This window comes from Mus musculus, chromosome 11 (assembly GCF_000001635.26).
Source record: "Mus musculus strain C57BL/6J chromosome 11, GRCm38.p6 C57BL/6J".
In the NCBI taxonomy this organism is placed as follows: Eukaryota; Metazoa; Chordata; class Mammalia; order Rodentia; family Muridae; genus Mus; species Mus musculus.
This window is the reverse complement of record NC_000077.6, coordinates 110,314,262-110,328,901: the sequence shown is the minus strand read 5'-3', so window position 1 is coordinate 110,328,901 and position 14,640 is coordinate 110,314,262. Positions and strand designations below refer to the sequence as shown.

The following is a 14,640-nucleotide window of genomic DNA, read 5'->3' as shown; positions in this document are numbered from 1 at the left end:
GTTTGCCTCTGGCGTCAGCACGGGGGTTTGAACCTTAGGCATGCATTTTCTCCCCGTTGAGGGGGTAACATCTAATATTACACAATTTTAAGTCCCCCCTATTTTCCCACTTTCCGGTCTCTGAAGCCAGTTGTCAAAGAATGCTAAAATGATGTCAAAAGAGCCTTACTGTAACCTGGGCTGCTTCTGGTAAAAGAGAGTACAGAGTATAGCTAACCAACTGCAGTAATGTCAAGTATGGGGTGTCTTCTGAAACTAGCAAACCAATTGAGGAGTAAGATAAAATAATAGCGCATTCCTAGAATAGCAGGCCATAAAGCTAGCTAAGTGTAATTTTAGTAGTATAATTTTAGTATTAGTTTTAGTAAAGTAGTATTTTAAGATTTGGAACCAAAGGGTCTTTCATTTACTTATTTACTTATTTTTCTTTTACCAAAGCCTTTCATTTTAATGATAATCATTGTAGGGATTTGTTTTATACGTTGTTTTAAGATTTTTAAGAGTAGATATAGTGGATAGTGTGTTTTTCAATAGAGTGTTCCTCCTTGAAATAGCCCTGGCTGTCCTGGAACTGCCTTTGTAGACCAGGCTGGTCTCTGCCTCCCCAGTGTTGGGAGATTAAAGGTGTGTTCCACTGCCTGGCAAATATAGTAGGTCTTAAATCAGTACCCCTAAGACATTTAAACGTTGTTTTTATGTAATGTTGCTTTGTAAGTTGAGTATTAAAACATTTCGGTAAAATTGAAGTTGACTTTTGATGTCATATTGAGAAGGATTGACTATGTTTGGGTTTGCTGGGAAGCTCAATGCTGTGTTAAGTGTTTTAGGATAAGCTTGCTTTAGCTCTCTTACCTCAGAGAGGGCCACAGTGTTAACCCTTAGATTACCTGTACTATTTGCAAAGAAATCTTGACTTTTGACACTATTCCTGTACTATGTAATCACTTTATTTTTGTTTATTATAGGAAATTCTTTTTCCTCTATTTTTCTTATTTTGGCTGATATTAGTTAGCATGATGCATCCAAATAAGAAATATGAAGAGGTATCTGATATAGAGCTCAGCCCTATGGACAAATTCAGCCTTTCCAACGTTATTCTTGGATACACTCCCGTGACTAACATTACAAGCAGCATTATGCAGAGGGTTTCTACCGATCATCTTCCCAAGGGTACTGTAGACTTTTACAAATATTAATTTTTATTTATGCCTATGTCATATGTGTTTGTGTGAGTGTGTGTACATGTGTGTGCAGGTGCTCAGGGAGGCCAGAATAATTCCTTGGAGCTGCAATTACAGCAGTCCAGTGAGATCAGCTAGGTTTATGTATGAGCATATTAGAATTTGGAGAGTTAGTCACGCATCTGAACTTACACAGCTAATGAATAATGGAGTTAGATAATACTAGTCCCTATAGTCTTACTTTATGTGCTAGAATGGTTGCTCAATTTTCTCCATTTAGCTTCGGAAGAGGAATAAGCCATATTAGGTATGAGTGATGGTTTTTATTTAGTCTTATTGCAGAGTTTTGACATAATTGTTGACTTACATCTCGAGATGTTCAGCTGTGGGTTGAGGGAATCTTGCACATGACCCTTGTAGATAATCATGTTGTGTCACAGTACCAGAAAGCTGGACATGCCTGGAAGAAACGTATTTACAAATGAAACTTTAATTATTAGCAGTTATTTTACTTTGAAACAGGTAATTGAATTACATTTTTTTTATAGTTTCATTTCTGTCTGAAATTTTATAGACTTAAAAAGTGTATCTAGTGTGTTCAAGGACAAAGGTTTATTTCAGTACCAAAACCTCCTAAAAATTAAAAGTATATGATATCAAGACTATTCAGTGTTAAAATATAGAAGTAGAATATGTTACAATGCATTGAAATTTTCAAATAGCATATTTTGATGAAATAGCCTACATACTGTTTTATATTCACTGTACTATAGGCAGGAAATATATATTATATAATCTTGATTTATGTAATCAGGTTACAACTTAACTATCTGTAAAATAATAGTTTATCGTTTTATGTCATTATTTTCTTTGCAGTTATTATTTTCTAAGAAATTAGTAAGACAAATGTAGTGATAACATATTCCAGTACTATACTGTATTATATATACTATGTTGTTGCCATTTGTGAGTTCATTACGTTGTTCTAATGTTTTATAGTTATAGTTACTGAAGAATACGCAAATGAGAAAGAACTGGTAGCCGCAAGTCTTTCTAAGTCCAGCAACTTCGTAGGTGTGGTTTTCAAAGACACCATGTCCTATGAACTTCGTTTTTTTCCTGAAATGATTCCAGTGTCTTCTATTTATATGAATTCAAGAGGTAAATAACTGTCTAGTCATTGAACTCAGTCTTAAGTGCATTTCTTTATGCTAAAAATAAGATGGTGTCCAGTACTGTCATTTTCAGCTGTACTTAGTTTTAGGGAAACGGTCGTGTGCAGCATAATAAATTTAGGTGGGAGGTGGGAGGTGGTGGTACCCACCTTACTGCCAGGCAACTTTCTGTGTGTTCAAGGCCAGCCTGGTCTACACAGTGAGTTCCAGGCCACCTGGGGTACATGGTAAGACCCTGTATTCATAAATAAAAATCAGGTATGCACATATATATGTATATATATATGTATATGCATATATGTATATACATCTGTGTACATTATAGAAATAACTATAATATAATTTTAATATACTTATTTAAGTGCCATTTATATTACAAGACAAAATTAAATCTTTCATTGTATGCCTTTCTAAATATACTTTTTTCTTCATGTAACTATTCTAACTGTGGTATGATATAAGTGTTTAAAATCTCAATGTCTCCTACCAATGAAATTTCTTGTTTATATTCAAAACATAGAAAACTGTTGTTAAAACCCCTGAAAAGATAGTATCAACTGTTTATTCACAATATTAAAGTCACTGTATTAAGTATGGAACGTTTTTCCTTTATTCTAAAAGCTTATATGGAAAATTCTTATTTCTTTTTATGAATGTGAACCTGCTTATGTGTCAGATGCTTGGAAATGTGCACTGTGGGATAACTTATCCTAAGACAGAAAAGCAATTTGCTTTATTTTATATTTATGAATATTTTGCCTGTTTGTATGTATGTTCATCATGTGCATTCCTTGTGCCCACAGAGGTCAGGACAGGATTTTCAGGTGGTTGTGAGCCTCCTCTGGGAGTTGAACCTAGGTCCTTTGTAAGAGCAGCCAGTGCTTATCAGTCCTACCTACCTACCTACCTTCCTTCCTTCCTGTCTGTATTTTCCACATTATTTATTCAAAAGAATTTTAAAATGTAAATATATGAAATACTTTTATATTTATAAATTAATTATATTAAATATAAAAATTAAATTATGTTAAATATATTCTTCTCCCTCCCAAGTTTGTCCAGGTTTTCTTCCTGCTCTATCCACTCAACTTTAAGTTCTTTTTCAAAAAACAAACCAAAAGCTCAATACAACAACAAAATGCTTTAAACCCAGAAAGCATCACCTAAAAAGGAAAAATAAACAACAACAAACCCAAAACTGTAGCTAAAGAAAAGTACACACAAAAACCCACTGAAGTCTATGATTTGCTGGCCAACTCTTCTTGACCATGGGATCGGAGATGCAGTGGTTCATATGCCAAGTGTTACTCCATTGGAGAAAACGGATTTCCCCTCTCCCAACAGGCATAAATGACCATTCCATTAGCCTAGTGGGTGGCTTTATATACATTCATTCCTCTTTAAAGGAACTATAACAAAATAAAAGATAAAACAGAACCTATCACATTGAAGTCCGACAAGACAGACCAGCAGAGGGAAAAGAGCCCAAGAGAGGGCATCAGAAGCAGAGACACACTCGCCCGTATGCTCAGGATCCCATGGAAACAGCAGACTGGAGGCCACCGTGTAAGCTCAGAGGACCTGGTGCAGAGTCCTTGTGCGTTCATATGAGCTTTGCTCATACTGATTTAGAGGCCTTACTTTCTTGGTGGCCTCCTCACCTTCACTTTACATCCCACTCACTCACTCATCCTCCTCATCACTCCCTTTTACAATCCTTCCCCCACTCCCCTCCCCTTCTATTCTGAGTGGTCCCCTTTGGTATCCCCCCACCCCCTGGCACATCAAATCTCTGTGAGGCTAGGAGCATCCATTCCCTGAGGCCAGACGAGGCAGCTCAGCTGGAACATATCCCACATACAGGCAACAGCTTTTGGGTTACAGCCCCCTCCTGCCTGGCTACAGTTGTTTGGGACTCACATGAGGGTCCACATGAGCTGTACATCTGCTACCTACGTGCAGGGAGGCCTAGGTCCAGCCATTTGGTTGGTGGTTCAGTCTCTGAGAGCCCAAAGGGTCCAGGTTAGTTGATGCTGTTGGTCTTTCTGTGGACTTCTTATTCCCTCAGGGCTGCAATCCTTCCTCCTGTTCTTTCATAAGAGTCCCCAAGCTCCATCTACTGTTTGGCTGTGGGTGTCTGCATCTGTGTGAGTCAGCTGCTGGGTGGAGCTTCTCAGAGGACAGCCATGCTAGACTCCTGTCTACAAACATAACAGAGTATCATTAATAGTGTCAGGGATTGATGCTTGCCCATGGGATGGTTCTTAAGTTGGGCAGTTATCGGTTGACCTCAGTCTCTGCTTCATCCCCCATCCTTGTATTTCTTGTAGACAGGATAGGTTTTGCGTCAGAAGTTTTGTGGGTGGGTTGGTGTCCCTGTTGCTCCATTAGGCTTCTTGCCTGGCTACAGGAGGTGGCCTCTTCAGGTCCCACATTCCCAATGCTGTGAGTCACAGCTAAGGACACCCCCATTGATTCTTGGCCACCTCCCTTATCCCAGGTCTCTGTCTCATTCTGGAGATGTGCACACCCCACCTCCCCACTCCTGTCAGTTGCAGATTTTCATTTTTTCCTCAGGGCCATCTGGCCATCCCTCCTGTCCCTCCCCAGCTTTGTTCATTCTTTTTGTCTCCTTCCTCAGGGTTCCCTGAGCCCTGAGGAGAGGGATTTGCTGGAGACATCTTATTTAGGGCCGAGTGTCCTAAGGCCTCTGACTCTCTGTGTCATGTCCGGCTGTGGGTCTCTGTATTTGTTCCCATCCACTTCAGGAGAGGCTTCTCTGATGATGGCTGTGTCAGGCACGGATCTGCAAGTGTCGCAGGATGCCATTGGTGGTCACTTTATCACTGCATTTCATTTGTCTGTTTGTTTGTAGATCTGTACTGTTTGGTTTTGCCCTAGGGCTTGGGCTATCTAGTCCCTGGTTCTTGGTTACCCAAGCACTGTTCGTTATGGGTTCCATCTAATGGGCTTTAAGTAAAATCATCTATTGGTTGGTTACTAATACAAACTTTGTGCCATCATTGTCCTATCATACCTTGTAGGTAGTTCACCACTGTAGTTAAAAGGTTTATGGCTGGCTTGGTGCTTACAGTTTCCTTTTGATAGAGTGCTGTTCTATAACAAAGACGCTGGAACATAGGGGTAAACAGTCTATGTGGGCACCAGCTTGATATCTCCATGTCCGGTGAGCTGTGTAGGCGTTTTTCAGTAGCAATGGGCCTTTGCTGGCCATGTGTGGAAAGCAACCTATAGTTTTGGTAATAGCCTGGGCTGTTCGGAGATTCCTGTGGGGCCCTTTTGGCCAACAATTCAATTAGATGTAACCCAAACCTGCTATTGGATGCTTCATTTGATGACAAGAGATGGCCAGTTTGGTCTTTGTCTCTTCCACTGGTGTTTTCATTTAGATCACCTTCATATATGTATATATTTTAGGTTTCTATTTTAGATTTCCATACTACCCCTCAAATGTCCCTTAACTTTAGCTGTCTCTCCCCATACTCCCTCCCTCATTCCCTTCTCCCTTTCCTGTCCCTGCTTGATCTTCCACTCTAGTCACTCCTCATCAATATATCCATAAATAGTAGTTATATTTCCTTTTTCTCATGAGATCTATCTGCTCCCTCTAGTCCCTTACTCTATACCTATCTTACATAGTTCTATGGATTGTAGCTTGGTTGTCATTGACTTCACTGCTAATCCACGTATATGTGAATATATTCCGTATTTCTGGATCTGCAATACCTCATTCAGGATGATTTTTTTCTAGTCCCATCTATTTGCCTGAACATTTTATGATAGCCTTTTCCCCCCAATGGCTAAGTAGGTGGTACTCTGTGTATAAATGCACCACATTTCCTTTATCCAGTCTTCTGTTGTAGGGCATCTAGGTTGTTTCCAGTTTCTGGTTATTAAGAAGAGAACAGCACTAGGCATGGTTGAGCACGCGTCTCCGTGTAGGATGAAGCAGCCTTTGGGAATATGCCCAAGAGTCGCATAGTTGGAACTTGATGTCGATCAACTCTAATCTTCCTAAAGAATAGCCATACTGATTCCCATAGTGACAGCCAGTGTTCTTAACTACTGAGCCGTCTCTCCAGCCCTAGGAAAGCGACTTGTAAATAATTACATTGTGACAGCCAGTGTTCTTAACTACTGGGCCATCTCTCCAGCCCTAGAAAAGCGACTTTTAAATAATTACATTTATAATGAGTTTTCATCTTTATTCCTTTACTATCTGCAGGGGCCTGCCCTGCCTCAGGGGCTGAAGTGGGACACAACATGGGACACAGGTCGAGAGACTGATGATCTCCAGCTTTGTAGGGACTTAAGTCTTTCTTACTGTTCTGTGCTTCATTAAGCACTGGGGGGGACTTAATTCTTTATCTCTCATTTACTTTATAATTCTCTGTGCTTGCATGAGTGCTGGAAAACTTAACTCGTACTTACTTTATAAGTAAGCATATGGGCAGTTAACATATGCTGGATAGCAGCAGGGAGTTCAGTAGAGGATGTTTGCTAAGGTTCCTTTCTCTCTTGTCCAGAACCCTCTTCTTTTGCTGTCCAGGCAAGAGGGAGGCTTGCAGCCATTAACTTTTAGTGAACCAGGAAAAGAACGTCATGCTTACAGAAAGAAAAAATTCTACACAGGCAGTATGCACAGAAACACACACATTTATATATACATACTATTTACATTTTTTGTTGGGCCCAACCACCTGTCTCATCCACTCTACAAGTATTCATGCATATTTCCATACATACATACTTACATATACACATATACTTACATATATACATGTACACATACATACATATATACATGTATGTATACACACACATGTGTGTATATATATATATATATATATATATATATATATATATATATATATATATATATATATGTTTGGTGGATAGAGCAAAACAAAAGCTCTATGAGCAGGTTTCATTGAGCAAGAGCCAGTACAGAAAGAACTCACTCATTCTGGATGAAAAATTAGCTCCAACCTTTATTGCTCATAGAAAACAAAATGTTTACCTTTTTATTAAGTATGAAAAACTCGGTCTGTGTCAGTAAGAAGAAACCTGCCATTAAGAAAAACACTGTCTCATGGTAAGAAGAAGCCTGCTCGTGCGCGCTCTCTCTCTCTCTCTCTCTCTCTCTCTCTCTCTCTCTCTCTCTCTCTCTCTCTCTCTCTGCCCTCTCTGCTCTCTTGTCACAGCTCCTAGTTCTTGTGCTTTTTCAGGCTACTTGATCACATGGTATTCCAAGCACCTTTTTTTTCAAAAGTTCACAAGTTCAAATATAAATTCAAATCATAAATTGAATAAGAAGTTACAACAGAGATGTTTACATGTGTTTCCATTAAGACTAGTTATCTAATTAAACATTCATTTTCTGTCACTAGCTCCACAGGCTTATTAAGTTTAAAACAATAGTTCATATGTCTTAAGTTAGAATTGTTTTGACAAGAGACAAATCATCTGCCTTGTGTCTCATTAGTATTGAAGTTTTATATAGATAAATCCAGTCACTATTTTATTTTTTGTCTTTGCACCTACAATAAATTGTCCATTCCCAGTTTAGGATCTTAGTCATTAGATAATGGTTTTACAGCTAGCCTAAAAGAAATATTTTCCCTGATCATAAATCTGTTTCAAGCCCGTTTTCTATCTTAGTGCAATTAGCCTGTTTATAGAGCCCTAATTGCAGCCCTTTCGATAGAAGGCTCAAAATATACTTGTATAAGTTTAGGAATTCTTTAGAACCATTATTAGGAATTATGAAGTCACCAATTTGTCTACATAGTATTGCTACAAGAAAGTACATCTTCTTTGATCTGTAGAAAATCTGCCCAATAGGGTGGGCTAATGCCCAGGAATTATTATATTAATTTAATAATGACAAGAAAGGCATATCAGCTGCAAGAATCAGTTCTGAGATGAGCTCTCTAAAGGCCCTGAAAACTAGAGTTCACCCACCACAGACCATGCTATACAGTCTGCCATCTCCAGAATGCCATTTGCATGCCTTCAGTCTTTCCTAGATGACTCCTAACTAGATGACTAGATGGCTCCTGACAACCATCCAGTATCCTATCACATATAATTTTTGCTTTATTTTAAGTGGGATATGTGATGTGTATGTATGTGACTGTATGTAAATTCTGCTACATCTGTGTTAGAGGTCAGAGGAAACTTTATTAAGTTGGTTTTCTTCTATCTTGTTGAGGCAGGATTTCTTCTGTTGTTTCTGCTGCTTCATACTCAGGCTAGGTGCCCCATGAACCCCTGGGCTGTTCTCCTGTCTCTCTATTGTCCGGTCTATTGTCTCACCACAGGAGTGCTTGGGTTACACATAACCACCATACCTGGCTTTTTGTGGCTCTCATGGATAAAACTTGGCTATCAGGCTTGTGTGGCAGGAACTTTTACTCACTGGCCTGATGTGCCAGCACTTACCATGTATAATTTAGTCTGGGCACTCAGATCAATAGGAATCTTAACAGATACTTGTCTTTGAAAGGTGGTTCCAGGTTTCCTTCCGTCCTGTAGAGAATGCCTGGTTATATTGCTTTGCTCACCTGCCGTGTGCTGTGTCAGAAGAAAGCTCTTGCAGTCGTGTACAGAATCTTATGTCTCATATCTTTCTCCCTGTAGAAGGCTGTTCAAAGACATGTGATGCTGCTCAGTACTGGTCTTTGGGGTTTACAGTTCTGCAGGCATCGATAGATGCTGCCATTATACAGGTAATGTGACAAAGCAAGAAAGCCAACCCACATTTTAACAATTATTCCTTCATTCTTTAACGTTGAATTTGGTTCATTTACTTAAAAATATAAATATTACATAACATAATCATTTGAGAAAAAAGATAAAATGAATCTTTGAAGCCTTTTTTATTGGATAGTTTTATGAATATGATTCAACATACTAAGTATCAATATTATATTTATTGATTATAGGTAATGTTTCTAAAATACTCTTGTCTTATGAAGGATTTGAGCTTTTAGACCTTTCCCCTTGAATTCATATAAGTTAAAGAAGGTAGCTACTTTTATTATCATAATTGTAGTGCTAGATTTTATTTTCTATTTCATAAACATTTATCTCTTATTTATTAAACAATGTTTTTAAAGTTATGTTCTAATATAATTCATTTAATGTTTAACAACCCTCTGAGACAGAACCTGAAATAAAGTAACATCAAGAGACTTCAGGACTCTGAATCACTGGCAGAGGACCAAATTATGGCCTTTGGACTCCACATTCAGAGTATGTGCGAATGGCCGTACAAGTGAGATAGAAACCTAAGCAAGAGTCCTGGCTCTCCTAGTTGGTAAACTGCTAGGAGCATATTGACTGTAACAGTGATGCCTTCCTTTGTGACAGAACCCTTATAAAAACAAAATAAATTATGTATATAAAATTGTCTTATAAATTCTTGCAGCTTGCATGGTGTGAAGGTATTAGGGGTTTGCAGTACTGTGCTAAGTCAGTTGTATTGTGCTTAAGATAAAGACTGAAACAGTAGATGATACTACAAAACTTAATTGTGTTTTAGTTAGACATTAGCAATTATAATCCTAGACCACTATGGGTAGTACACATTTGTAGTTTAGGCATTCATTTAGATATTAGAAGTTATTAATTGGAAAACATTATTATTACACAAATATGTAACTATGTTCTTTCTACATGTATCAGTTTTAAAGCAGTAAGAAAACATGCTCTTTTTTTTTTTAAATCTTATTTGCCTTTTTAAAAAATGTGCATTGGTGTTTTGCCTGCACATATGTCTATGTGAGAGGGTTAGGCCTTGGAGTTCCAGATAGTTGTGAGTTGCCATGTGGGTGCTGGGATTTGAACTGGTCAGTGCCTTTAACTGCTGAGCCATCTCTCCAGCCTCAGAAAACATGCTCTTTAAGAGAGCATTTTAAAATATAGCCAAAAGAATGGTGGCTATTAATCATTCCTTTGACCCTCAGCTTGGAAGAGACATAGCTTTTCTTTTCTTAAAATGTTTTCTTTTTATTATATGTACATTGGTGTTTTTCCTGAATGTATGTGTGAGGGTGTCAGATGGCCTGGAATGGAGTTAGAGAGTCCATTGTGAGCTACTACGTGGTTGCGGGAATTGAACCTAAGTCCTGTGGAAGAGCAGCTCTTAACTAACTGCTGCGCCCTCTCTCCAGCCCCAGTAGAAGTTTAAAGAATGTCATTTTGGCATTAGTGAGAGTAAGGGGCACATCGTTTATCCACCAGGAATGAAAGGTCTCAGAGAACTGCTTCCATTTTCATAATTGAAGCATATTTTTATTATCCCTTCATTCTGCTTAATGTGATAATAAAATTGTATGATTTTGTTTTATTGGATGAATTCATTAAAAATGTATTCACTCACAGTCTTAAAACTTTTAATATCCAGAATGAATTATAAGCAGAATTCTACTTTATATCATAATATTATGGTCACTCACTCTTATTTCAGGAGTGTGGCTTTTTGAATATTTTACTTGCATGAGGTTACTTTTTTAGGTGTATAATAACCATATTTTATTAGGAACTATTGTTAGACCTAATTTAATATATTTGCACTTTGTGATTATAGCTGAAGACCAATGTTTCTGTGTGGAGCGAGCTGGAGTCGACCAAAGCTGTGATCATGGGAGAGGCCGCTGTTGTGGAGATTGACACCTTCCCGCGAGGGGTCATCCTCATCTACCTCGTCATAGCCTTCTCGCCCTTCGGCTACTTCCTGGCAATCCACATCGTGGCAGAAAAAGAAAAGAAGTTAAAGGAATTTTTAAAGATAATGGGACTTCATGACACTGCTTTTTGGTATGTTTCGTGGCTTCCGGTTTGGTATAGTTAACAGCTGTATTGACTCTAGTGATCTTCAGCAGTCTCCTTTTACTTCCCAGTCTGCTGTGCTGTGCTGTGCTGGTCCTTCTAATGGCTCCACTTTTCTTAGACTTTGAGACTAGTCAATTAGCTGCTTGTTTTATTGGAAGTTGCTGTTGACAGTGTATTTTATTTTACAACCTGTTCGAACCCTTGAGTCACGCATCATGTATATCATTGCATCACTGCACGGAAGATAGGAAATCTCTAAAAACTCGAAGTTGCCTACTAATGCCCTTTCCTGATATCAGAGCAGATACTCAACACTGAAAGCTTAGTTCACAGATGAAGGTCTACTCATGTAGCTTCTAGCTTCTGCTCACTTGGAGCTTCAGTAAGTTACGATAAGGATGTGTAGGTAATTTATGGAGACACAAGTGAAGAAAAAAGTTCCCATAGTTAAGAGGTAAAATATTAGCATTTTTATACAGTGCTAATTTTTTTTCATAATTTATTTCTATTCACATTATATCTCAATCAGTCACAGTCTCCCACCCTCCTCTCTTCCCATTCCTGCTCTTACAACCCCCTGTCCCTATTACTGCTTCCCCTTCTCCTCATAGAAGGAAGCCACTCTTGGGTACTGTTCCACCCTGGGACATCTCGTCCCAGCAGGACTAAGCACCTCTTTTCCCAAGGAGGCCCAACCAGGAAGCCCAGTTAGGTGAAAGAGATCCAGTGGCAGGCAACAGAGAGAGTCAGAGTCAGCTCCCACTCCAACTGTTAGGGGATCCACAGGAAGACCAAGCTGCATATCTGCTACAAATGTTGGGAGTGGGAGCTAGGTCCAGCCCCTGCATGCTCTTTGGTTGGTGGTCCAGCCTCTGTGAGCCCCCATGGGGTCAGGAGAGTTGACTCTGTAGGTCTTCTTGTGGTGTCCTTGACCCACAAAATACTGCTTAAATATTTTAAATGAACCTTTAAAAGAGAACTACCTTTTGTGAGACTTGCAGTTAACAAAAACAAACAAACAAACAAACAACAACAACAACAACAACAAAACAAACAGAAAATGGAAGCTCCTGCTGGAGGCTGGAGTTAGAAAGGCCTTTTTGTATTCACCAGAGACAGAGGAGGCAACTGGTGAGCACAGCTGAGAACAGGGTCAGCAAGATGGAACACAGACCAATTGCTCTGCAGTGCTAATTTTATAGAGACATGGATAGTTATAAATAAGTACTTTCCTCTCCTATTTCTTCTGTGTAATAAGACAATTTGTTTGTAAGCTGGCTGGCTTGTGCCTGCCTATAATGCTAGCACTCGGGAATCAAGTCAGGAGGGCCTTGAGTCTGAGGCCAACCTACGCTAGATTGCCAGACGCTGTCTCAAACAAAAATTGGTTTCTTTTTAGCCTATTTAAGAGGAAGGTTAGTACTTTTAATGGAAACTGTTAAGTTTATGGTTTTTATTATTGCATTTACAAAACAATTTTGTATTTTACAATTTTTTTTGTTTTGTTTTTTTGTTTTTTGAGACAGGGTTTCTCTGTATAGCCCTGGCTGTCCTGGAACTCACTTTGTAGACCAAGCAGGCGAAATCCGCCTGCCTCTGCCTCCCGAGTGCTGGGATTAAAGGCGTGCGCCACCACACCCGGCTGCATTTTACAATTTTTAAAAAAGATTTATTTTATTTATATGAGTAAACTGTAGGTATCTTCAGACACACCAGAAGAAGGCATAAGGTCCCATTACAGATGGTCATGAGCCACCATGTGGTTGCTGGGAATTGAACTTAGGACCTCTGGAAGATCAGTCACTGCTCTTAACTGCTGAGCCATCTCTCCAGCCCTCATTTTACAAATTTTTATTTGGTCTGTTGTAACATGTATAAAACTTGATGTAGTTAGTGGTATTATTATGTCTTCACATTTTCTCTGCTTTTTAAATTATTATTTCACATGTATGGATGCTTTGCCTGCATGCCTGCATATGCACTATGTTTATACAGTGTCTGCAGAAGCCACAAGAGGCGTTTGGATTCCCTGGAACTGGAGTTAGAGAGAGTTCTTAGCCATCACACTGGTCCTAGGAATCAAACCCAGGTCATCTGCAAGAGCAACAGTGGTCTTAACCACTGAGCCATCTCTCCAACCCCCCACCCCCACCCCCCCACCCCCGCCTTTTTTGAGAGAGGGTCTCCTCATGTAACTCTGTCTTGGAGCTTCCTAGGTGAATCAGGCTGGCCTTGAACTCACAGGAACTTGCCTTCTTCTGCCTCCTGAGTGCTGGGATTAAAGGTGTGCATCAGTACACCCACCTTTTGTTTTTCTTAAATGTTCTAGAAATGGCCTTTAAGATGCATTGTATTATTATTTTTGTATTGAAATTGCTAGATAAATTTAGCTCTAAGTACTTAATATGTATCAACTCAATTAAATATTTTAAATAAATTTGAAGTTTTCTTTAAAATGGTTTTTCAATGCTAATGGGAAAATAAATAAAATGTGAAATTAAATACTAATGGTAATTCCACTGAGCTCTGACTGAAGGGAAAAGTTGAATTGAAATAGTGATTCTAGTTGATCTTATTAATCAGTACTCACATTGTATAAGTATGGTAATTATTGCTATTAATTGGTAAGGACATTTGGGTTTATGATAACCAAAGCCATCAGGGGTATAAGCATAGTTCATTTCATAAAGAAAATAATTGTATTGAATTAGCAAACACTTACATTTTAAGAGAATCAGAGATGCCAGTGCTCTCAGGCTTTTGAGAGTTTGAGCTTTAAATTTAGCATGCATTGCTATTGAATTGTAAAGCTTTTGACTCAGAGATCATTTTATCTCTGTCAGTCACATCCACCTGCAGCTTGGCTAGTCCTTTATTCTCCATTTCCTAATATTAGTGTTGGGTGCATGAACACACGCAGATAAATTGATTTGAAGAGTAAAATGGCGTTTAGTGTAAAGTGGTTTGTTCACTCCCGGAGCCTGTTCATTTGACAGCAGTGTGTTTGCACTTCCATCGTAGGCTTTCCTGGGTTCTTCTGTACGCAAGCTTGATTTTCCTTATGTCCCTGCTTATGGCTGTCATCGCAACAGCTTCTTCGTTATTCCCTCAGAGTAGCAGCATTGTGATCTTTCTACTGTTCTTCTTATATGGATTGTCATCTGTGAGTATCTTACCTCGAAATGTCAGAGTACCTTGGTAATGAAGTTAAGATCTTTTTCTTTGGTTAACTTAGACAATTTTCCATTAATGATATTTTTAGTAATAAGTTATAGATAAATAACTAAATAATACATGGCAAAGTATTATATTATTATGCTTCTCAGAAAATTTTCAATATAATCTTGTGTTTAAATCTAACTTGTTTTGGTGGATTATATTTTACACATTTGTCTTCTATTATTGTCTCTATTTGTCCTGTGAAA

General features: G+C 38.6%; 1 protein-coding gene across 3 annotated transcripts in view; it reads left to right on the top strand.

Moving 5' to 3' along the window:
- Positions 1 to 14,640, top strand: part of Abca5 (ATP-binding cassette, sub-family A (ABC1), member 5) — a 68,355-nt gene that overhangs the window by 8,822 nt on the left and 44,893 nt on the right. For all 3 annotated transcript variants that reach the window (XR_001779961.1, XM_006533065.4, NM_147219.2), the window contains exons 3-7: positions 966 to 1,170; positions 2,181 to 2,342; positions 9,020 to 9,108; positions 10,971 to 11,200; positions 14,237 to 14,378. Coding sequence is in view for 2 of the 3 variants with exons in the window: in XM_006533065.4 (XP_006533128.1) it covers positions 966 to 1,170; positions 2,181 to 2,342; positions 9,020 to 9,108; positions 10,971 to 11,200; positions 14,237 to 14,378 (828 nt within the window). In the remaining variant the exon portion in view is untranslated. The remainder of the gene's footprint in view (positions 1 to 965; positions 1,171 to 2,180; positions 2,343 to 9,019; positions 9,109 to 10,970; positions 11,201 to 14,236; positions 14,379 to 14,640) is intronic.